Genomic DNA, 23,414 nt, shown 5'->3' on the forward strand with positions numbered 1-23,414 from the left:
CATTCCCTGGTCCAAGGACATTAAATTCGATGGCGATTGCATTAGGCACAAACCGCACACCGCCTCTCTGCTACATTCACTCTTGCTAGTTTTGCTTTGGTTTGTCTCCTCACCACTCTGAAACACGAAATGCCGAGCTTTCTCTCGTGTAAGAACTGTAAGGTTACGTGCACCCGCAGTCATTAATGCTTCCACGTTATTTCAGAAAGAGTTAAAATCGGTGATAGGTCCTTGATCCTTGTGTTTTTCCTTACCATAATACCTAATTATAAAAATGAATTTGCATTTCACGTGCCTAAACAGAATAGCTGCGAGATTTATTAGTTCCCTCCCGTAACGATATGTATTTCCGTGGCTGTGGCAGTGCTCGGCCTTTGCACGTCTGGTTTCTCCCTCCTCGCGGCTCTGGAAGCGCGTTCCCACGGCACACGCGGGTACCAAACGCCTTTATAAAACTAAGGCGCGACACCGATCCAAGCAGGCCTGGAGGGCCCGGCCGAGGCCGGGAAGCCCGCGCTGCCCCCAGGGCTCCGCTCCCGGCCCCCCCTCCCGGCCCCCCTCAGCCGCCGCACCGCGGGCCAAGGCCAGGCGGGCAGCAAGGGGTGCGTCGTCCGCCCGCGAGCCTGCGCGAGGCAGCGGCGCATGCGCGGCGCAGCGGCGGCGAGCGGCTGACGTCGGGGCGCGCGGCGCGGATTCGCGTGCCGCCGGCGGACGGAGCGCGGCCCGGCCCGGCCCGGCCCCTCGGGGGGGGGCGATGGCGGCCGCCGGCGGCGGCTCGGGTGCGCCCGCGGAGACGCCCGCCGCCACCGCCACGGCCACGGCAAGCGGCGCGGAGGCCGGCGCGGTGCTGCAGCGGGAGCCGCTGTACAACTGGCAGGCCACCAAGGGCTCGCTGCGGGAGCGCTTCGCCTTCCTCTTCTCCAACGAGCTCCTCAGCGACGTGCACTTCGTGGTGGGCAAGGGCAGCCCCCGCGGCGGGGGCGGGGGGGCGCCCCCCGGGCCCGGCCAGCAGCGCATCCCCGCCCACCGCTTCGTCCTGGCGGCCGGCAGCGCCGTCTTCGACGCGATGTTTAACGGCGGCATGGCCACCACCTCGGCCGAGATCGAGCTGCCCGACGTGGAGCCCGCCGCCTTCCTGGCGCTTCTGAGGTCAGGCCTGGCGGGGCGGAGGCGGGCGGCCCCGGGCGCGGTGGGGGCTCCTAGGCCGGGGGCACCGCGCAGCGGGACGGGGGGGGGGGGGGGTAGGGGGGTGGGATGTGTGGGTGTCTGGGCTCTCCTATCGCCGGGCAGGGCCGTGGGCTCCGCTCGGCCGCGGTGTCGTTTCCTCGCTCGGCAGCCCCTCCCGCCGCCTCTCCCCAGAGCCCTACTTTTCCCCGGGCCGCCGTGTGCGTGGCGTGGAGGGAGATGCGGAGAAGACGCGTAAGCACCTTGTGGGCTGGCAGGCAAGGTCAAGCCGCCCCGCGAACACTTCTTGGTTCCTTCTTGCTCTTTCCCCTGCATCCTTTTCCCAGGAGAAGTGCCCTGGTTTTAGGACAGCTCATTGTCCGTTCAGTGCTGTGATAGTGGTGGGTGTCTGGTTTGGCTTTTTGGTTCCGTTGTTGGTTTTCTTTAGGGAAGATGATGGGAATTGGTGAGTGTTGCAACTAGCCACCCAACTTTTAATAATGGCCAAGAAGGGACAGAGGCAGTTGTACTAAGCTTTTAACTTCATTTGCCATCTTACCGTTCAGTTTTCTTTTTCAGCGGTGGTAATAAATTGTTTCATCTTTTTACCAAAATAAAATCCATTGTAATCACACTTATTTCGGATACTTTTGGGTGGAGTGTGAGCATGCAGCAGAAGGCAGTAACTGATTTTTACACACAAACCACCCAAGTGAGGCCATGTGTGCAGTGATGGCAAAAAGTATGTAAAATGGGTTAGTGATTTCTAATTTGGGCCGAATAGGATCTGCCACTTCTCATGATCACAAAACTGATAAGTTTATCTGCCATTGCTTTTTACTTAGTGTGGTGGTAAATAAAACTTATGGTGTTCATAGAAACAATTACTGATAGTTTCTTTGTGCATCAGTCTGTGGTGTGGTAATATGACTAAACTGCTTAACCTTAAGGTTTTTCTCCAAGAAACTCCTCTGCTAGACAAAATCTCTATAAAATATATGAAACAGATTTCTGTAATGAGCATTTGGGAAACAAGTAATATTATTGCCTGGAAATAAGTATGTAGTGTCTAGAAGCTTTCTGTAATGGGAAAAGCTCCAAAGTCTTAGCTCATTTTGAGGCCTCACAGATAAGAACAGTGAGAAGCAGAGTCATGGACACAGGAGTTGCAGCAACTGATTTGGAGAAAAAAAAAAAGCAAAACAACAAACCACCATGCAGCAGCAATGTCTCTTTGTTGCTGTTAGCCAATGAACTGTATTTATTTTGGGGATTCTTAGCAAAAAGGGAGTGGCAAGGTGAAGAGTTTGTGTAGTGGGAGATAGTGGGAAATGTCTTTCAAGCAAAATGGTTTCAAAGGTTAAAAGTAAATGACTGTGCACATACATGTGTTCATATGTGTGGGGAAAAACACTGGACAGTGAATATAATGAGAGAAGTTTTTCTGGCTAAAAAGACAAACACGGAAACAGGAGAGTTAGAAGTAAAGATAAGAAGGATGGTATTTGAAAACTGTAGAAAGGAATGAAGAGATGTTGTTAGAAGCAGACAAAAAACATCTTGTGTTGGTAGAGCTGCTGGTATGTAATGGCCGAGGAACTCACATAAGTAAACTCATTGTACTTAATCTAAATATCACCAGTCTGAACTGTTGAAACATCTCAGGTTTGATGTCGTCTTTGGTGTTAAATACATGGCAGCTTTTTAGGACATTCTTCCATATTATATGTATATTTTGAGCTTATATTGGAATAAATATATGTTGCAACACCTTGTTAAAAAACGTATCTAAGGAGAACTTATTTAATACAGACCAGTACTGGACTACTTCCATGCTTGTATACGTTGTTTTTAAAGTATACCAACTATATAAGACAACCTGTTTTTTTTTCCCTGGTGTTGGCCAGAAGAGGCAAGAATTATACCTTGCACTGTTGGCCTCTCTTATCTATCATTATTAAAATAGTCAGATAATGATAGTTGCCTTTTGTAGGACTTTTCTTTAATCTTTGCAAAGACCAGTTTGAGGTATATTGGCTAGAAATTAAGTTGGGATCTTTGAATACACATAGCAAATGAACACCAAGGTGGTAAAGGAAACGTTTAAGTGATGCAAAAACTTTTAGGGATAATTATTTCATGTTCCACAGCTTGTTTCCATTTTATTTATTCGTGTGGTTTGTTAGGTCGTATCTGTAGTTGATGTTTCATAACGATCTACTGACAAATGCTGCTTGTAAATGAAAGCCAAAAGCAAAGATATTTTAATGAAAATTTTTCCAATTCTCTTAAAAAATTCATTCCATCTGTATCTGTCCAGTGAGACAGAGTGTAATTTCTCTGTCCTATAATGTAAACTTTTATTAGTGTTAGTGTTTTGTCACAAAATAGATGGTAGTTTAAGAATTATGTTTATGGTGTAGTTAGAAATTGAACAATTTAAACATCTCATAGTCACCAAGTTAATGTGACATCTTTTTTTTTTATTTTTCTCTTGGATGAATTTGTACACCATTTCAAATCAGCTGCAGTTGCTACCTTATTTTGACAGGGGATTCTGAAATAATACATTTGTAGAGTTAAAGCATTTGAAAATAATGAACCGAAACTTTAATTAATAATACCACTGTAATTCCACTAATACATTTTAGAGTTTCGTTTTTCCCCTAGAAAAATTTGGGTAGTCCTCCTTGCTGTGGGCTAAAATCTTTACTGCAAAGATGGGAAAAGTGGAGCCTTTTAAAATTGGCTGGGGAAGGGGAGAGAACTTTCTTAGAAAACAATTGACCAAGCTCAAAGGCTTAGAAATGACTGTGGTGTGTGTTTTGGCTTATCATCCACTACTCCTCTTGCCTGAAGAGTTTTTAACTATGAGATAGAGGGGTGTTTCTAAAGCAACTGACTGCTTCAGTAGTTTGGCAGATAAATCCTTAAGAGCTGAAATAATATCAAAATCAGAAAGTTTGAACCTGCTTCCCAGTTAAACAGCTCTTGGTTTTGGTATGTTCCTGACTCTACAAATTGAATAGCAGTGATCAAGAAAATTAAAAAAAAAAAAAATTAAAAAGCGGTAGGATTCTGCTTTAGGGTTTCGTTTTATTGTTTTTAATAAGAAGCTTTTAAATTTAGTGCACGTTTTACAGTAATTTAAATTGTCCTTTGATCATAGTGTAAAGGAAAGTGATGACATGGCACAAATTTAGCAGTCCATCTTCCAAATGTCTTCGCAGAGGACTTTGGCAAGCAGTGAATAGAGGGGTAATCATGACTGGAAAAAGATTCCTGTGTGCTTTTATAATGGTGAAAATATTTCCTCTCTTGGGAAGATGCAAAGACTATGGGAGAAGGAAGTGCTAACCTGAGAGTGAAGTGGCATGAAATGTACAAGAGGCTTATGTGAAGTGAACGAGTGGTCACTTGGAAAAAATGTTTATTCTCATTGCTAGAAGTGTTCTACTGTGCACGTACACACACCCACTGTCCAGGGTGACAATAAAATCAGTCAATACCTAAAGGGCAGGTTGTTTTTGTAAGTCTCTGGAAGGGGAGGAGAGGAGGGAAGAAGGCAAGGGGGAAGGATAAGTGATCTTGAGCCCCACTGAGTTGAGTGGAGGAGGAACAATGGTATAAACATAAAGGTGTGCTAGTTCAGGCGTGCCACCAATGGGAGAGTTAACACAGAGACAGCTCTTGGCACATGAGCAGAGGGACCTTTAGAGAGAAGACACACCCAGAGTTCCTCTTTTATGAGTAGGTGAATGCATCATGATCATCCATCCGTATACTTAAGGAAAATAGGATTATACAACGTCCTAGGGCAATGTACTTTATTACCATTTTTCATAGTTTTCACAGCTGCCTTTTAACTTTGCAAAGGCACACTTCTTAGTATTTGCAAAAGACTAGCTCTTAAAATCCTGGAAAAGTGTTGGCATTGTCGAAAACTTGAAATGCTAAACAGAAAAACCTCACAATGTGACTTTCTTAGTGTATTTGGACTCCTCTTGTCATGAGTTTTATCAGTTTCAAAGTATATAACTATGTCACATGTTCCGAAAGTATGAGTTGTTATGTCCTGTGGTGATTGATTCTAGAAACAGATAGTGAGGTCAATAGCGCCCAGTAACTCATGCAACACACCACCTCTCCTGTCCTGAGTGAATACCGTAACAGATGGAGCACAGAGTCATAGACCAAATGAACCCAATGAACATTTTATGGGTACTTATGTACGTTTTACAGACATTTTGCGTGGGAAGGGGTGATTAGTGAGGATGTGTTGTGATAGTGTGGGACCTGAGCATGACATAAATAGTACGCAATAAGAGATGGAGGATGTACTGGGTTTGGGTGGGATAGAGTTAAATTCTTCATAGTAGCTTGTATGAGGCTATGTTTTGGATTTGTGCTGAAAATAGTGTTGATAACGCGCTGATGTTTAGTTATTGCTTGAGATGGTGTGCAAATTTTAGTTGTCAGAACTTTAATCACTTAAGTCCTGTTAGTTTGACATTGACACGCTTGCAGTTGGGGAGTGTCTCTTAACGTACATCCGGCCATGTGGCAGGGGAGGGATGGGAGCGTAGAGCCTCAAGTGTGTCCTTCCTGGGATGAAAAGGCATCCTGTAGCTCACAGATCTCGCGTGAGTGAAAAACCTGCCTATATATGCACTGTTGCCACATTGGAATTCCTGTCATTTGGCCATGTAATTGTGTTTTAATCATACGAGGAAAAAGACTGCAAAATTCCTGGGAAAGCAGGGGTCAGAAAAGAGCAGTTTGGAACTGCACCCTGATTCTTTAGAAGGTGTGTAGAAAGTGAACCACAAGCCCAATAAGCTCCTCTGGTGTGTGTCAGTTCATTGGCTTCAGATTGGAAACACTTAAGGAATTGAATCAAAATCATGTTCCAATACCAACTTTCATTTGTTGAAATTTTTATTTTATTTTAATTTTTAAGATTAAGTAAAATTTATAATGTAGTTTGCATGGTAATGCTGCTTTTTTTTTTTACAGTCTGGTAATGTTCAACTCTTAGGTGATTTGGAATCCAAGCTGCTATAAAGTCATATAAGGAATGTTAGGGCATTTTAAACAGATTTTAAAAAATCTTAAAACCAAAGTCTAAACACACTATTTTACTGCTTTAATGAGCTACTTGTCAATTTGGTATACAAAACTTACCTATGAGATCTTAGTTTCTTAAAAGTAAATTTGTCAGTGGTTGTGACTGGCAAGTCAGCCCATCATTTTCATCAACAGATAATGGTTTATAGCTTTCATAAATCAATCCTATTAACTGTATGAAACTTTTACTAAAAAAAAATTAAAAAATAAAAAAAATAGCATTTAATTAAACCCATTTTTTCTAAAGTCTGTTTGATGTAAATCCAGTTTAAAGAATTAATCTAGAGCATCATTCACGTTTCCTAAGTGATGTGAAAGCTGACCATTTGAACAAATTGGAGTATTGTAATGGTAAATATGTACCAGTTGGTAAGCGGCAGCGAATTTAACGTTGAGCACCACATTTAGTTGTCTGTTGGCAGTTACCGGGAATTAGAGTTTTCTTGGAATGCAAGAAATATAAACAGTGAAGAACTCTAGTTGAAACTTTAATTCTAGGTTTCCATTACTTAGATCTCCCCATGTTGCAAACAAGTTTCAGTCCATTACTTTCACAAGTTTCTTCTAATAAATACAAACTGCTTATTGTTACATTTAAAACCCCTTCTAAACACACCTTCCTTCTCAGCCTCTTGCTTTGCCATTCATTTCCAGGAGGGTCTGAACAAAAAATATTAAGAAATACAAAGGAAAGGCTTGGTCTTCATTGTGGAGTTGCTGCATTTGCCAGCCAGTGTACTCTGGTTTATTACGTTTAATCACCTGCATGTTGGGGACAAATGTATTTTTGTAAATCACAGGCTATTCTTGATTATTATCTGAAAAACTGATGACACATTGCAAAGATTATCTTCAATGTCACCTGTAAGAAAAGGGTTTTTTTTTTATTTTTAGGAGGTCATCTTTTCCATACAGAACCTTAAAATAAATCTTACCTTGTCTGGTCTCGAATAACAGCTGCTCAGGATATGGGTTTTTTTTCCTGGTTTTGGTGGAGGCTTCTATCTTTTGTTTCACAGCTTATGCTAAAAGTTCAACCAATCATCTAGCCTCAAACAGTGGAGACAAGCCAGAGTGTTTTGCTGTGGCAGGAATAGAAGAGTCAAGGTCATCTGTTAGAATATTACTCCTTTTCCTCTTCTCTACACTACAGAATGGTAACTTTGCCATGTTATCACAGTGTGAGCCCTTGGCACTATTCTCCACATGGCGGGGAAACTAGTGTGCCCTGTCAGTAAGTGCAGTTCAGTAATACAGCCATAGAGGGTTGGGTATGGGTGTTTAGAAGTACAGCTCTTCCTGGTGAATCAGAAGAGCATGCATTTGTATGTTAAGTAATTCTGCAGCTCAGCTGTTGTTTACAGTTCGGTAGCTATGTATAACTAGTACAGCCAGATCAGTCTTAGGGAGTAATACATACTTAAAACAAATGTATGCCGTTAGGTTAACGTAATATTCTTTCTTCAACCCTTTAATTGGTGCATTAATTTGTAAAAATGCTACATGGTCGACTGTTGCATGTTCAGAGTGCAAATCTTTGACCAGTTTTCTAAATGCAAAGAGACTGTTATTTTGTGTTTGACTGCCCCCCTCAAAATAGGTTTTTATGATCTGTATTTGTGTATTGATTTCTAGGTTTCTTTATTCAGATGAAGTTCAAATTGGTCCAGAAACGGTCATGACTACTTTATACACTGCTAAAAAGTATGCAGTCCCAGCCCTGGAAGCACATTGTGTGGATTTTCTAACGAAGCACCTCAGAGCAGATAATGCCTTTATGCTGCTTACTCAAGTATGTCAATTTAAGCTTAGTTTTGATTGACTAGGAAAATCAGTGTTTGGAGGGAAATGACTAAATACTACTTCACAGTGACTCTGCTATCACATAGTCTAATTTGTGTATGAAAATGTCTTGTTGCTCTGTTAGCGTTTTTACATACTCAGTTTCTTAATATGGAGGAAAGGCGCTTTTTTCCTTATTTTCCTTTTTTTTTTTTTCTTAATATGCAGTGGACTGGGACATTTTGAGTGGAGCCAGTTTACAGTATATTTGTATGAATCTCTTAATTCTTTTGTTAAGACTGCTTCAGTTCACTGTAGTGGATTTGGTGTGTACTTTTTTAGTTATATTGCCAAAACTATAAACATAAGCACAAAGAAAAATTTGCATTTAGTGAATTCTCCTTAATTATGTACTCCTTCGAGAATTTAAGTGCTCTTTAAGGTATAAACACAGAGAGTACTTAGACAAATCAGCCTATTTTAATTTTAATCTATACTAGAATAAAAATACTTGCTTTTTTAGATTAGTGGTTTGTCAGCTTTATGCTTAAGATGTATTTCTTTACCTTGTTAGGCTCGTTTGTTTGATGAACCTCAGCTTGCTAGTCTTTGTCTTGACACAATAGACAAAAGTACTATGGACGCAATAAGTGCGGAAGGCTTTACTGATATCGATATAGGTAAGTTACGTCATGTGTCCTAAGCATTAAACGTCTGAAGGGAACGGTAGGGCACAGGAAGACTTTGTTACAGTAACCCAGGATAGTTCGCCTCCCCCATCGGAGTATGTAGACTCCCAAGCACATCTTATCCCCTTGCCACAATAACCCAAGTAGCAATCAGTGCAAGTTTGATTATCCACCCCTGCAGTGCTTTCGTTTGAACTTCACTCCCAAGCAGGGTTCCACTGCGTTGGGTCCCCATTTCATTAGTGTCGGTGTCCTGGGTTTCCCACTGCGGTAACACTGCGCTTTCGTCAAAGCCAAAGCCTTCACTTGCTGAGTGTGCTGCCTCATCCCTGAGGGATCCACACCTGCTTTTCACGTGTCACAGGAATCATACTCTTTTGTTGCCGCGTGGTACTTCTCTATTCAGCGCTGCGCAGATCAGGTACAATTTATGAAATATGTTTAAAAAAAAAAATCCAAACTGCTGTTTTCTGATTCATTTTTTATGAAAAGCTAGCAGTTGTAAATTTGCTTACTTACTTTCATTGCTACTGTATGTGTCTAAGATTTTACTTCAATTCAGCTAGACTGTGTGAAAAACTCAGACTGAAGAAAGGTATTCTAGCTGCTTAAAGAAACTGTAAAGTCATTGTTAACTTGTGTTCAGTGGGATTTGTACCCGAACTGTGAGTGTTCATCTCTACTTGGTGAATCTCAATCTGTTCTGACTTTCCAGTGTGATATTATCTATGGCCGCAAACATGCCTTGCTTAAATTCAGGGCATATAATAAAAGTTCCTGAAGAAGACACAAAATTCAGAATATGAAAACACTTCTGTTTTCAGGCTTGTGTTCTATGATGATTTTTGCATACCTGTTATTCATAAAATGCCAGAGCAAGTAAGAAATACAGGAAAACTTGCTTTTGTAAAACACCTGAGAGTACCTCAGCTGACATCCTGTGTTCCACCTTCAAGCCTTGCGGGTGGCACATACGTCAATGTTTAAGATCACTTTCATGTGTCTTTAAACTGGTGTTGTGTGCAGCACTGCTGCTTGTGTCTATAGTTGATCCAGATTGGCAGGTGGCTACCCAGATGAGAATGTGACCATCATCATGAATAACTTGGTTTTTCAGTAGTGTGCATTCACTGCTTGGTCTCTTCCAGTTTTGATTTTGCCCTAACCATGGGAATTCTTTAGGATATTGGTTGTCACTACATAGGTTGTATGCAGTCACACTTCTAGGAATCAAGAAGGAAGTTCATATGCTGTCTTCATAGCAGGAAAACCAATTTTTTTAGTTTGGAGTCTACACACCATTGGAAGATTTCCTTATACATAAGATAATTTGCCTTATCTTTGATGTCTTGTTATGGATGTTCTCAGTGTTTATGTAACATTTTAAGCTTACTTAGTGTGTGGCAGTGTTACTGGTTTGGATGAAAACTGATCTAAATCTGTTAACTTCCTGTTTTCTTTAGACACATTATGTGCAGTTCTAGAAAGAGATACCCTTAGTATTCGAGAAAGTAGACTCTTTGGAGCTGTTGTTCGCTGGGCAGAAGCAGAATGTCAAAGACAGCAACTGCCTGTGACATTTGGAAACAAACAAAAAGTCCTTGGAAGAGCTCTTTCCTTAATCCGTTTTCCATTAATGACTATTGAAGAGTTTGCAGCAGGTGAGTTTCAGAGTTCTTTGTCTTACTGTTAGCCCATATCTTTGCAGTGTTCACCTGTGAGTATTTAGATGCTTGACACTATTCTGTTATTAATATCACACTAATAAGTTGTGATGCACAAATAAAAGCAAAACATTCTGTAGAGTATGCTCTGGCTGTTGGAAAATGCTATTGTCGTCTTCAGTTTGTGAATATATGTGATTTAAATGCAACAGTTAGAATAATTCTTTGAATCATCTTGGAAATTTTCTCTCTTCACAGGCCCTGCTCAGTCTGGAATCTTATCAGATCGGGAAGTAGTAAATCTCTTTCTGCATTTTACTGTCAATCCTAAACCTAAAGTGGATTATATTGACCGACCAAGATGTTGCCTTAGAGGAAAAGAATGCAGCATTAACAGGTTCCAGCAAGTAGAGAGTCGCTGGGGCTACAGTGGAACAAGTGATCGGATCAGGTATGGCTTTTGAAACTGCTTGGAGGAGAGAAGAAGTGTGGGAAGAAAGGGAACATATTGCTCAACTTTGACTTTTTAGCATAAGATACAGTAACGAACATGCTGGTTCTGTTTGGGCATGTTTGATCTTTCCCTTTTTTAAAAATAACTTAGGCAGTCACACACATAAAGTTCAAACTGGCAAAGAGCAAAGGTCAGGTGGATTGGGTGCATTCTAGGGTGACTGGGTGTTAGCTGCATATTCCTTCTTAAAATACTGGGTCTTGATCTGTTTTTACTTTGGAGATACTCAAAAGAATCTGGTTATTTTTGGTTAGTGATACTGAATATCTTGGGATTATCAAAGCTTTAAGCTATAAAGCTGATACCTTACAAACCAGTTTTCTTACCGTTGAAATCTAAATAGAAAGTGTTATTGGGGGAAAAAAAAGTAATTTTAAGTTGATTCCCCTACTCTTCAGTGGGACTCTTTTTTTCCTGCTTGACTGGGAATAAGGTAACACACCCATCACAGTTGTTTAGATTCCTTTCTTGGCTTGTGTCTTGCTAGGTTCACAGTTAATAGAAGAATTTCCATAGTGGGATTTGGATTATATGGATCTATTCATGGACCCACAGACTATCAAGTTAATATACAGGTACGGTATATTCTGCTTAAATAGGTTTATGCAGAAACTACACTGGTAGTACTTGCAAAAGGTTTGGTGTGTATTTGGGTAGGAGCAATTGATAGGCTGGGAATCTAACCTGTGTTTTGTCCCCAGTAGTGATCATAAGAGGATGACTAGGGAAAAGAAAGAACAATATGAAACTCTTCTCCCTTTTTGCTGTATCTTCCTGTCCTTCAATCATTTTCAGTATAGGCGTTTTCCCGATACTGATTTGGTTTCTCTGTTTAGTAGCTCCTGGTGAATGTTTCTTCAGGATACTTGTCCAGTCTAACCTTGAACTCCTGTAAGCTTTCTGCAGAGGAATTTCATTGCTTTGTAATCTGTTGAGTCGTGCACAAAGTCTGTCCTTTAATAAAGTTTCTAGTAATTCAGGAAAGAGATCTTGGATTTGTCATCAACAGCTCTCTGAAATCAGTAACACATGTAATGACTGCTAAAAAAGCCCACTGTGTCATCAGGAAGATACTGAAAACAAGATAAAAGGTGACATTGTGTTGTTGTATGAAAGCCAGGTATGCCCACATCTTGAATATTGTATGCAGTTCCCAGTGTCACACAGTAGAATTAGAAGGTACAGAAAAGGGTAATTAAAATGGTTAAGGGGATAGAGCTGCTGCTTTGTGAAGGGAGACCAAAAAGGCTAGGACTCTTCAGTTTGTAGGGGAGAAGGCTATGGGGAGGCGTGAGCGATGCTTCTCAAATCATGAGGGCAATAGATAAGGTAAATGCAGAACTGTTTGTTACTCGTCAAACCCCAGAATATTAGAACTAGCGGATCAAAAACCAGGTGAGAGTATTTTTTCAAAGGAGAGGATATTAAACATACTGCCACAAGAAGCAGATAACCTGTTTTGAATTTGGTATGTATGAACATGTTCATACATGAATAGCAGATCCAATAGACCATTCCAGAAGAAAGAAAGGGGGAGATGTGGACTGTAGCACCCTTAGTAGAACAGTTGTGGATGCTGGGGGAACAGACAGCAGAGCCCAGACTTGTGTACTAACCCTCAGCAACATCTTCTCTTCCCACTGTCGGAGCATATTGGACATTTGTCTGACCTGATTGGGTATTTATTACATATTGGGGCTTACAGGCTTGTCCTTGCCCAGAGCTTTTTGGAAAGACTGACATCTTACTTGCTGCTGATTCAGTCTTAGGCAGAAGGTTGTATGTTACTGTTACCATCATTTCTTCTGTAAAGTTACTTCAGTTTTCGGTTTGCTGAAAACGTTGTCTCAGCATGGGAATCTCTCTGGTTTCTTCTGCTGGTAAATGATTTATTTGTATTGCTGTTCTCCAGGTTCCTGTGTGAAGACTTTATCCTGCTGCTACTCGTTTTATATCTTCATACTGTTTAGCCCACCAGAGTGTCTATAGGGCTTTTTGCTACTGTCGTGTTGAAAGAATGATTTAACATTCGTTTTGATGCTTTCAGATAGCTCCTCCTAAACCTTCTTTTGGCCTGCTTAATTGTGTTTTTACGTTTTAATCTGTCGGTTTGAACTTTTCTATTTTAATCTAGATACCACTTCATGTTTCTATAGGATTCCCTTTTTTGTTTGTTTCCAGTAATAGCCTTTTGCTGATCAGCCTCGCCAGCTTTTTTTTCCCCTTTTCTCAAGCCTTTCATAGTAGGTGATATGTACAGATACTGTACTTGGGCGTGTCATGTCCTTCAGTGGTCTGCATACTTATAAGGATTTGAATTTCTTAATTGCTCCTTTTGGCTTCTTTTGAACAAGCTTCCTCATTTTTTTCTCTTTTTGAAATTTAGCACAGCTGTGGAGGGTTTGCTTTTGTTGTTCACAGGGGAGTGTTGAATTTAAGTGTATTGTGGTCGCTATTACATAGCGTTTCCATCATGAAATTTTGAATCTGATCCTGCTCATCACTCGGTACCAAATCAAGGGTTGCGTTTCTTCCTACTGAGCAATTGGTTAGCAAGCTCATGAAATGGTCAGTGATAGCATCTAAAAATGTCACCCCTGCTTCATGTCCTGATTTGACACTTGCCCAGTCTGAGCAGGTAATTGAAGACACCATTAAAATTGTGTTTCTTGCTCTTGCAGCCTGTTCAGTCTCTCTTAGCATGTTGTGGTCGGGCTGGCGTTGTAGTAATATTGATCTGGCCCTATATTTTTTCCTTTTTAAGTGTGGACTATCAGTCCATTTGGATTCTCTTCCTTATTGAGATTAGTTTTGATTTGATTCTAAGTATTATAACAAGGTATTAGCATTCCGTGACGGGCACAGTTTTACTCTGTGCTATGTATTGTGTAACCTGGTACTGTCACATCACATTGATTCATTAAGTGTGTGGGAAAGAAAGAATCTGTGACTTCATTTAGGGACAGAAATTCCATTGTCTTTATCTTATTTTGTAGGCTTCTAGCATGTGCTGGAGCTGCTGTTTCAGTTCATTTCTGAGCATCCTATTTAAACAAAGTTTATTTGTCTTCTGTTTCCTATTTGATGATTACTATTCTCTGACCATCCTGTCCTTAGGGACAGGAATTTTGTTTCTGTCTCTTAAGAAAAACATGTTGTGCCTTTCCTCTTATGATGTTCCAAACAGAATGTATCTGGAATGAGGTTTTGAAGGAATTTGTTGGGTTTTCCACTTTCCCTAGTTTAAAAGCTCACTTGCAAATTCCTCGATTCGAAGTGCCATCAGTTTGGTTTTCTCAAATGATACCTCTATGTAAATGAGTAGCATCGTGCACTAGACTGGATCTTTAGAACAGTTGATACTGAGGACCTAGCAGCTGTACTATGCATATTTGTGGATTTTTATTTTGCATTAACTCTTCTTTGAGCGTCTTGGTTAAATTCCTGTTAGCAGATGAGAGCACTTGGTGTGCTTCCTCAGCATGTTTGCTGGATTTATTTTATCTGAGAGAGAATTTAGTTCTGCAAGACAAACCAAAGCATATTAAGTGGGAATGATGAAGAGATTCACTTGAAAAACATGCTCCTGATCCAAACTGAAAGGCTAATGTACCTTCATGGTTCAGGTGAAGGCCATCCATCTTAGACAGGTTCTCCTTATTCTGAAAGTATCCCAAATTCCTGATGACACTGAAACTTTCTTGTCACAATCTTTTCAGACAGGTACTTAAGTCCCATGTCTCTACCTTTCTTCTTGGACCTGCATCAGTACTACCAGAGCTTCAGAGTTAAACTTTTAATACTTGTCTTAAAATAGTGATAGCGTATACTGCAAACACACCTTTTATTTGAAAGGGGCTTAGGACTTCAGCATTATAATTATTAATATTTCTATTGATTGTGGCTGGGGAAAAAATTAGAGCACATTTTGCCTAGAATAGGGCTTCATTTCATTTGTGCAATATTAAACTTTTTATAGAAATGTAATAATAAAATATTAAAAACTATAGGATTCTTGTTAGTGCAGTAATTATGAGAAGTTTTCATGTTACTCTAAAGCTTTGATATTCAACTTCTGCAAGAGGTGTTTGGCAGCAAGGATCAGGATTGCTATCCAAAAGAAGCGAGGTACTTGCTATTACAACATTTTAGCTAGTGATTCCTGTTCACCAATAAAATAGAAGGCAAAAGAAATAATATGTAGTCTGAGTGTAATTTTTATACTGACTCTAGAATAGAAATAAATTGTGTAAAACATAGCAGCACAAGTTCTTATTTTCTTTTAAGAATGTGTTCATTGACTATTCACATGATCTGTAAAAACTTCTTTTCTAAATTAGCCACAGCCAGCAAATACGGTTCCCTCGGGTGCGTGTGGGCTGTGTAGGTGTACGAAGATCAGCAAATCTAAGTACAGGATTATATGTAGTGTAGGAAGGTCAGAAGCTGAAGGTCTAAGAGCTGTTCTTCATCTCCCAAGCATGTAGCTTGGCTGGAGCAGTGTTGAATCTAGCCCCCACATTGGACAGCCTGTGTAAAACCTGCAAGCCATCGCTCAGCACGCTGCTGGGTCAGCCCTAATGGTATCGGGAAATGACACGTACTTTCCAGTTCTGAGATTGCACTATCCTGGCAATTAAATTGGGTGGAGTAGGCAAGTGTTTGCTTGTAATCTTCCAAGATGCATACAAGAATAATCTTTCTCAAGCTTGTAAACCTAAAAATACAATTTTCATTTTTTTGTCCAGATAATTGATTATGAGAAGAATCAAACGCTAGGACAAAACGATACTGGATTTAGCTGTGATGGAACAGCCAGTACCTTCAGAGTTATGTTCAAAGAGCCTATAGAGATTTTGCCAACTGTTTGCTACACAGCTTGTGCGACGTTGAAAGTAAGAATGCTTCACAGTACGGAAGAAAATGTTACTTTGATGCAAGAGTTGCTTTTTTAATCTGTCTTCTGATGGGGAAGTGTGTGCTAGATCTTGAATTTATTTTAAGTTTAGTGCTAAAGAAGGATGTAGTTAAACTCCACAGTAACTTGCAAGACTGCCACCTCTCTCCTGTGCCACAGCACAGAATTCATGACTGGCTCCTTTGTGCCTTCCCACTTTCTGGCTTGATGTTAGAGTCAGAATGAGTCCTAATGGAGGTCACTGGTTCTGTGTGGGCAGAAGCACTATCCAGAATATTTAATCTGGCAGCTCTCTATCAAAATCTAAATTTGGTTTCTTTTGTTAAGGATATTCTAACCACTGGCTAGAGTCAAGAAAACTGAAAGCTCTTTTTTTATCCTGCTGAAATACAGGAAAAAATTATTTGTTCTAGGAAAGTCTTCCCATAATGTTATGGACAAATATATTTATTCGATGTTTTCTCAAAAAATCTTTTAATCTTCTTTTAAATATAATTCCCTGTACAGAAATCAAAGTTGAGTGGGTTGGAGAAAAATGTTGCACACTAAAAGCAGCTGAGGGCAGGGAACTGCGTGAGACTATAGACAAGGAGAAATACTAGAAAATGTTTATTCATTACTAGTCAGATAAAATCAAGTGCTTTAAGTCTGCTGTCAGAGAAACTCGTTTTCTTATTTAGACATAGGACACTTGCTTCTCTTGTGATTTTCATATATAACCTATATGATGTGGGTACAGAAATCTTATACTTTTAAAATAATTGAAGTCAGTAGGGTTTGAACGGCAACATTTTATGGGTCTCGCTAGCCACTTCCATTCAGTTGCTAATCTCTTCTGACCTTTTTCAGGGTCCTGATTCCCACTATGGAACAAAAGGTTTGAAGAAAGTGATCCACGAATCTCCCACTGCTAGCAAAACATGCTTTGTTTTTTATAGTTCACCAGGTAACAACAATGGTACATCAATAGAAGATGGACAGATACCAGAAATAATATTTTATACGTAATTTCACATGATGATCTCAGATGTATCAGTGGACTTCAGCTCACTATTGGTGGGAGTTAAATTCTGTGAAATTACATGAATGTGTGAAAGCAAAACTAACTTGTTTGAGAGGTACCAGAAAAGCTATTTTCTCTGCATCATTACTGGCAGAATGTAATTTAGCTTTTCCTCTTAACAAACCGTCAAGTGGAATAAGTACTCTGTATATTGAAAAAGATTGTTTTAATACTCTCTTGTGATTAATTGCTTTGTATTTTCACCCCTTCATTTCTCATGTAGTAGAATTCATTTTTGAACAGGAACATCCTTACTTGTTAGGAACTTTTCCCCAATCTGTCCTAAAAAGACAAAGCCAATGCTGTCGTCCCAGCTTACCCTTCTTTCCAAGATGACCTTGGACATGAATTACTACTCTGTTCTTTTGAACTACATCCGCAAAGCTGGCTTCATATTGCTACCGCCTTGACTGTTCGGATGAGCCACGGAGAATTAATGGACTTAGCGCAGCAGCCCCCAGCTGCACCGAAGAAATGCGAAGTCAAATTCAGCAACAAACAGATCTTTCCAGCATCTCTCTTAATTCAGAAGGGCTGTTTTGGAACGTAGAGCTGGTTATAGAAATAGCCACTGTATATACACGTGTGCCTATAAGAAAATGTACAATGTGGAAATGAGAATACAAGACTTGTAACGATGTTATTTTGTCACTGGACATTCTAATACTAAAACATTAGTATGAACTAAGCATTACTTGTGTGCAACTAGTTTTACAGACTGCATACACTGATTTGATGCAACTGATGTATGTATATAGAATTCAGTGTCTTGCAATATGGACTGTGTAGTAGTGGAATGTATTCATGTACAAAACGCTGTACCTTCCCCCAAATGTTACTAAAGGAATAATGTGAGAGCCCAGGAGGAGAAAAAAAAAAACCAAAAAACCTCCTCTTTTCTCTTCCCTGCTTTCTCTTTCGTGCCTGCTGCTAGGCAGGGCCTGCAGGTCTTGGGTCTCAAAAGGGCGTCTTTAAAGCAAGCCCTGTGCTTCAGCCCCCTCCCCTGTCCACCGTGGGTCGGCTCTCCTCGGCCCCCCGGCGGGGGGGGGGTCTCACTCGGCCCAGACGGGGAAAGCGTGGCTGGAGCACGGACGCGTCCAGCCGGGCCGTGCCGGGAGAGGCCGGCGGGGGCGGGAGGCCCCCGGCCGCAGCGTGCCTTGGGGGTCGGTGCCACGCGGAGCGCGCAGGCGCGGCTGGGGGCGGGGCCTGGCGCCTCGGGGCGGGGCTAGTGGTGTTGCCGGGAGGGACGCGCCGCTATGCTGGCCCTCGCCGGCTTCCGTCGGCTGCGGACGGCGGCGGCGCGGGGCGGCGGAGGGGTCATGCCCCGGAAGGTGCGGGCGGGGGGGCCCCGCGGGAGGTGGGGGCGCGCGGTGCCCGCGGTAACCGTCTCCGTTCATCTGTTTCAGGGAAAAGGAGCCGGGAAGGGGCCCGCGGAACCGGGCGTCGCCGCGGGACCGGTGGTGGTGGCGGGCGACGGCTGCGTGAGGGTGGCGGTTCGCGCCAAGCCCGGCTCCCGGTGCAGCGCCGTCACAGGTGGGGCCGCCGGCGCGGCGGGTCTGCCCTGCCTTCCCGCGCCCGGGACGCGGCGCTGCCGGCCGGGAGGGGCGGTCTCGGGAGGGCGGGCCACCGCCGTGCCGGGCTGAGGGGGGCGGGCGGGCGGGAGGCGCGGGGCGCGCTGGCCGGCGGGGTGAAGATGCGCCGGTCGCGTCCCGTGAGGAGCGGCGCGGGCGACCTCCCCCGCTGCGGGCACAGCGCCGGTGGCTGGGAGCGCAGCGGGAAAGCGGGCTGCTCCGGCTGGTCTTTCGGGGTGCTCAGCAGCTTGTCTCTGCCCCGTAAGCTGCCCCAAAAAATGATAAAAAATTATCAGAAAAGTGAAGTAGTAATTTCACACTTTTCCTGCAAGAAGCCGGGAGCAGCTCTGGCGCGTTCCCGCGGGGTGACGCTGGGTGGTGCAGTGAGCCCCGTGTAAGTGTTGCGGGACAAATGTGTGTGAGAGGGGTAACCCGAACACCCGTCATCAGCCCTGCGGCGTGACACGTGCTGATTGTATCCCCAGGGGTTGTGCGGTGGTAGTTGAACTAGAAAAGCCTGAGCTAATACAACGTGCTCTCCCTCTACAAATCTGGACTTGCTGAAGTACAAGTTAGAACTGCCTTTTGTACGGAGGTGCGGGTGAGACTGACGCGGTGGGCGGCAGCAGAGTATCCAGGCGCAACTGGCAGCACAAAGAAAGTGGCTGCCTGGGCAGACTTATTTATCATGGGGGTTTTGGTGGGGTAACGTGATCTGTGTTCTGCTGCGTGATGCCGGGCTGGACTACACCTGCATCTGAATGGGCAACATAGAGAGGGGCTGGGAACAGTGCCCCGGTTGTGTGAAAACTGGTGATTCATGGCTGCACTCATGATACAGGTGTGAAGGCTTTGCTGTTCTTTGTATCAGAAGATTATACTGGCTAACAGTTTTAACTGAAGGGAATGTGTGAAGTGGGAAAATGTTGTTACCTGCTAATCTAAAAGTTTATTTGGTTTTAAATTAAAATGCCTTTGAAAGCATAAACATTCCTTTTTTAAGAGACAATAATTAGATGTTTTGAATGTTTTGAGAAAAAAATCCTTAAAATATTTGTTATAGATGTGACAGCTGAGGCAGTAGGTGTAGCTATTGCTGCACCTCCATCAGAAGGGGAGGCAAATGCAGAGCTGTGTCGCTACCTCTCTAAGGTGCTAGAAGTGAAGAAGAGTGAAGTTATTTTAGAGAAGGTACTTCCTTTTTGTTTTTTCTTTCAGTTTTATTCTACTGCGATTTAAATTCAAGATTTTGAAACTTACTGAGTACGGGGAGCTGCTCTCCAAGTTTAGTCCAAAAGACACTTTAAAGATGTTTGTTTGAGTTAATGGAGTGATTTATTGAGAAGAACCTTGTATAGAAAGAACCATAACTGATCTTGAGATCTTTAATCAGAATAGTTCGTGCCATGATATATTTTCCAGGTTTGTGTGGTTTGTATTTTCTGTATTCTTTGAAGATTCTCTTGTTTTCATGTGAAACACAGTTCAAAAACTTTGTGCTTTGCAAATATGCATTTTATTAATAACTTTTCATTTTTTTGAAGTCACTTCTATATTTGAGTGAAAATTTTCTGACTAACTGTCACACATAAGCATATATAAGAGCATATATAAGCGCTTGGATTATAGCTGGGTTCAAGAGTTTCTTTGTATTAAAATTTACATGTCTTGACTTTGGCAAGCGGAAACTTGTTTTATTAATTGCACTGAATAAATAATTTGTTTTATTAATTCATTTACTTACAGTCAGTCTTTCCACCCATGTTCATGTATAGTTTATGAACACAAGAGCACAATGAAAAATTGTGCTTTTTATTTTTGTCTGTTGGTTTAATGTAGTAGTCATAGAAGTCTGTTAAATGGCAACGTGATCAATGAATTGACACTGTTACCAAAAGGGAGAAAAAGATGTGAGTCTTGCTTTTCCTGAATCATGGGCAAACTGCTTCATTTGTTTATCAGCGTTTTACAGATAACACTGTTTTCCTACCTTAAAGGGATGTTCAGGTTTAACTAGATTATTCTCACAAGCGCTAAGCAGAGTTGAACATAAAAGGGAACAGTGTTGTTTGACCTTCTGAGCTACAATGTCCAAATAATTACATGTTAGTGGTGGTTTTTTCACAAGCCACTATTTGTTCTCAGTGGAGCGTTGCGGTAAAGTCTGTATTTTACCTGTGGCTTAGATTTTTCCATCCTGATCTGCTAGGCGTAAATAGCAAGTGGTACCGGTTGCTTTCTTATGTGCTACTTGCTTTATGATAAGTACTAACATTAACAAAATCAATCCAAATTAGGGAAATTGGTTACTGAGGTTACCAGATTTCTGTGCAAGGCCTTTGGTTTTTGTCCTCAACTGGCTAGACTGCTTCAAAAATCTATTTTTAATTTTAAATTTCATACTATATTTCTGTATAGTAGAGTTAAGGACTTTTTCCTCCTTCAGGATGTCCCTTCTGGGCTTTTCAAACTTTTTTCCAGGCTGCAGGTTAACAAGCAACTTGTTTCTTACGATTTACTGAATACTAGCAAAGCTGTGTCTTCAGGCAGTATGAAATGAGGTTGCAGGTTTGCCAGTTCCTATGTAAAACAGCCTTTTTTCAGTAATACAAAAACATCAATAATATTTCTAATAACTACTGCACGAATCTGAATGTCTTGTAGGTTATATATGATGTGATTTCATTTAGTTGATGTTATCAACCTGAGGACTCAGCTTAAGAGTAACTAATTCTCTGTGAGAGACTCTGAAGAAAGATCTGAAAGTACACAGTTATCAAATATACATATATAGACACGCACTTTTTTTAAAAACAAAAGTGCAAATTATTGGAGTCTTGCTTATACATGATACAGGTGAATTATGGGAACTTATCACTGTTGCTTTTTGTTCTAGCCTGTAAAAAGAGCATCAATTCAGGGCATGCTCTGGGAGCTGTATCCACTTTTAAAAGGAGAGTAGATAAGGCGTTGTTTTCCACCTTTCAAATAACTAGAAAGGAAATTGATGAGCTATCTCTTACTGCTGTTAATTCTGCATACTCACACTTTAAGAATTATTTTTAAAGTACCCAATTTATTTTTTTCTTGGAATGTGTATTTGGTGGTGATTCTCTGAAAGACGTTTTTTGTGTGTGTCTAAACCAGGGTGGTAAATCACGTGAAAAAGTGGTGAAGATTTTGGTATCAATGACACCGGATGAGATTTTAGAAAAACTGAAAAAAGAAGCTTCCAGTTGACCTAAAACAAGAGCAGCAAATGGGACAATACATCTTGGTAAATGGACTGATATGCTTTTTAATGTAAATCTAGTCCTGTTGAGAATGTGAGTAGTGACTTGGGAAAGATAATTCTTGCCCCTCTCCCCCCCTTGTTAATATAGCTGCTGTATGGTTGAAGTTTTTGTGTATGTTTGGTTAGAGAAACTTGTATTTACTGAGGCTCTGTATCTGCTTCTGTCACTGCAGACTTTTTTTCCCCCTCTGGAGCATTTCCTGTTGGTAAGATTTGTCCTCTTCCCTGGTCCCTAAACAAATGGTTTAGAAAACTTGTTTCCTGGTTAACAAAGTGAAAGACTTGGAGTGACAGCCTTCAACATGAAAACTGGTATGGAAGGATGAGTCTGTGTGGATGGTAAAGACCCTAGAAGAATGTTCTCTTCAATATCTAGAGGCAGGTACTGGGAGCAGCTTTGCCCTACGTGCACATATGTACATCTGAAATAAACGTATTTGAAGCCAACATACTGTTGTTGATCACACAGGCAAGCTAAAAGCAGAATCATCTGGACGACTGAAACAAAACCAGACTTTTGCAGTATGAAAACCTGACCCAGAACCTAGTAATTGCATACACTGTGTCACTTTGTAATGGTCTATAATTAGTTTCTTGAAAAGTAGAGATACAATCATGTATCTTTGCCAAATGTATGTCAACATACGTAATAAACACGGCAAGAAGTGTTATCAAACTTTGCTTTGGGTTTTTTTTTTTTTTAAATTGTTTTCTAGAAGTCACTTATTAGAATGTTATTTTTAAACAGGGATTTTTTGCAGTCTTTCCTTGGTTTACAAATGAGTAGCATTCCAAGCATAGAGAACTGAGCAGAGTCATTTGTAGAACAGAACAAGGAGTCTGAAACTAGATGGACAGCTATACTGCAGTCTGGGGGCTAATGAGAAAAAGATTTAACTTCTCTCTGTATCATGCTTCAGAGGTCAGAGTAAGATGTAACTAGTATTTCCCAAAAATGCATGTGATGTTGCACATTTCTTTGGTAAGAGTTTGCTTTTTCATCTGTGTCCCTGCTACCGTCTGAAATTGTTCTATTTTTACTATGGTTGTCGTATTTAAAAGTGTATATATATATATAAATGTAATGCCTAAAATAAAAAAGAAAAACTGTTCTGAAGGTTTGCTTAAGGTTTGTCATACCTTCTCCTGGAAAACAATGTTATGAATGCATGAGTTACAGCTAAATTTCTTTACCAGCTTCATGCACTGCAGATTTCATAGCTCATAATTGAGTTTTTCATGGACAAAAGTCTTTTGCTTTAAGAAGTTCTGCTTCCTGTTATCCTAAATATTGCAACAATTGTTTTTGGAGTTAGAGAACTGGTGCTTGTCAGGCTGACAGCTCCTTCAAGGTGACTCATTTTAAAGATGTTATGAAAAATGTTACTTTCTTGTTCAGACAGTGTTTGGAGAACTAAGTATAAATTGCGAATGCTATTTGCTTAATAGTTTGCATCTGGGCCCCTTATTTTCTCAGGCTTTTGGTCAGCTGTACGTTACCTCAGTTACCTTTCCTTACTAATCTCTTTCAGTCTGTGCAGGCTGGTTTTGTTTTACTGTTCAGTCAGTTTTGGTTCACAGCTCCTTGCTGTTTCATCTGGTTTTGCCCAGCAGAGTGTTACAATGT

At 41.3% G+C, this 23,414-nt stretch overlaps 2 protein-coding genes across 2 annotated transcripts; both read left to right on the top strand.

Moving 5' to 3' along the window:
- Positions 1-754: 754 nt before the first annotated feature.
- Positions 755-17,783, top strand: BTBD1 (BTB domain containing 1). The gene is made up of 8 exons (XM_086471504.1): positions 755-1,149; positions 7,927-8,083; positions 8,648-8,753; positions 10,226-10,423; positions 10,685-10,877; positions 11,428-11,515; positions 15,689-15,835; positions 16,708-17,783. The coding sequence occupies exons 1-8, from the start codon at positions 755-757 to the stop codon at positions 16,864-16,866; spliced, it is 1,443 nt and encodes a 480-aa protein (XP_086327630.1). The 3' UTR covers positions 16,867-17,783.
- A 394-nt stretch (positions 17,784-18,177) lies between these two features.
- On the top strand, positions 18,178-22,395 carry C11H15orf40 (chromosome 11 C15orf40 homolog). The gene is made up of 5 exons (XM_086471659.1): positions 18,178-18,252; positions 18,328-18,454; positions 19,556-19,683; positions 21,640-21,769; positions 21,961-22,395. Exons 1-4 carry the CDS (start codon positions 18,178-18,180, stop codon positions 21,730-21,732), a joined length of 423 nt encoding a protein of 140 aa, XP_086327785.1. The 3' UTR covers positions 21,733-21,769; positions 21,961-22,395.
- Positions 22,396-23,414: the final 1,019 nt, after the last annotated feature.

This window comes from Leptosomus discolor, chromosome 11 (assembly GCF_034619465.1).
Source record: "Leptosomus discolor isolate bLepDis1 chromosome 11, bLepDis1.hap2, whole genome shotgun sequence".
NCBI classification, from domain to species: Eukaryota; Metazoa; Chordata; class Aves; order Leptosomiformes; family Leptosomidae; genus Leptosomus; species Leptosomus discolor.

Coding starts and splice junctions, on each gene's coding strand:
- BTBD1 (XM_086471504.1), top strand. CDS start 755: ATGGCGGCCGCCGGCGGCGGCTCGGGTGCGCCCGCGGAGACGCCCGCC. Junction 10,878..11,427: donor GGAACAAGTGATCGGATCAG/GTATGGCTTTTG, acceptor GTGTCTTGCTAG/GTTCACAGTTAATAGAAGAA. Junction 11,516..15,688: donor ACTATCAAGTTAATATACAG/GTACGGTATATT, acceptor TTTTTTGTCCAG/ATAATTGATTATGAGAAGAA.
- C11H15orf40 (XM_086471659.1), top strand. CDS start 18,178: ATGCTGGCCCTCGCCGGCTTCCGTCGGCTGCGGACGGCGGCGGCGCGG. Junction 18,253..18,327: donor GAGGGGTCATGCCCCGGAAG/GTGCGGGCGGGG, acceptor CATCTGTTTCAG/GGAAAAGGAGCCGGGAAGGG. Junction 19,684..21,639: donor GTGAAGTTATTTTAGAGAAG/GTACTTCCTTTT, acceptor TGTCTAAACCAG/GGTGGTAAATCACGTGAAAA.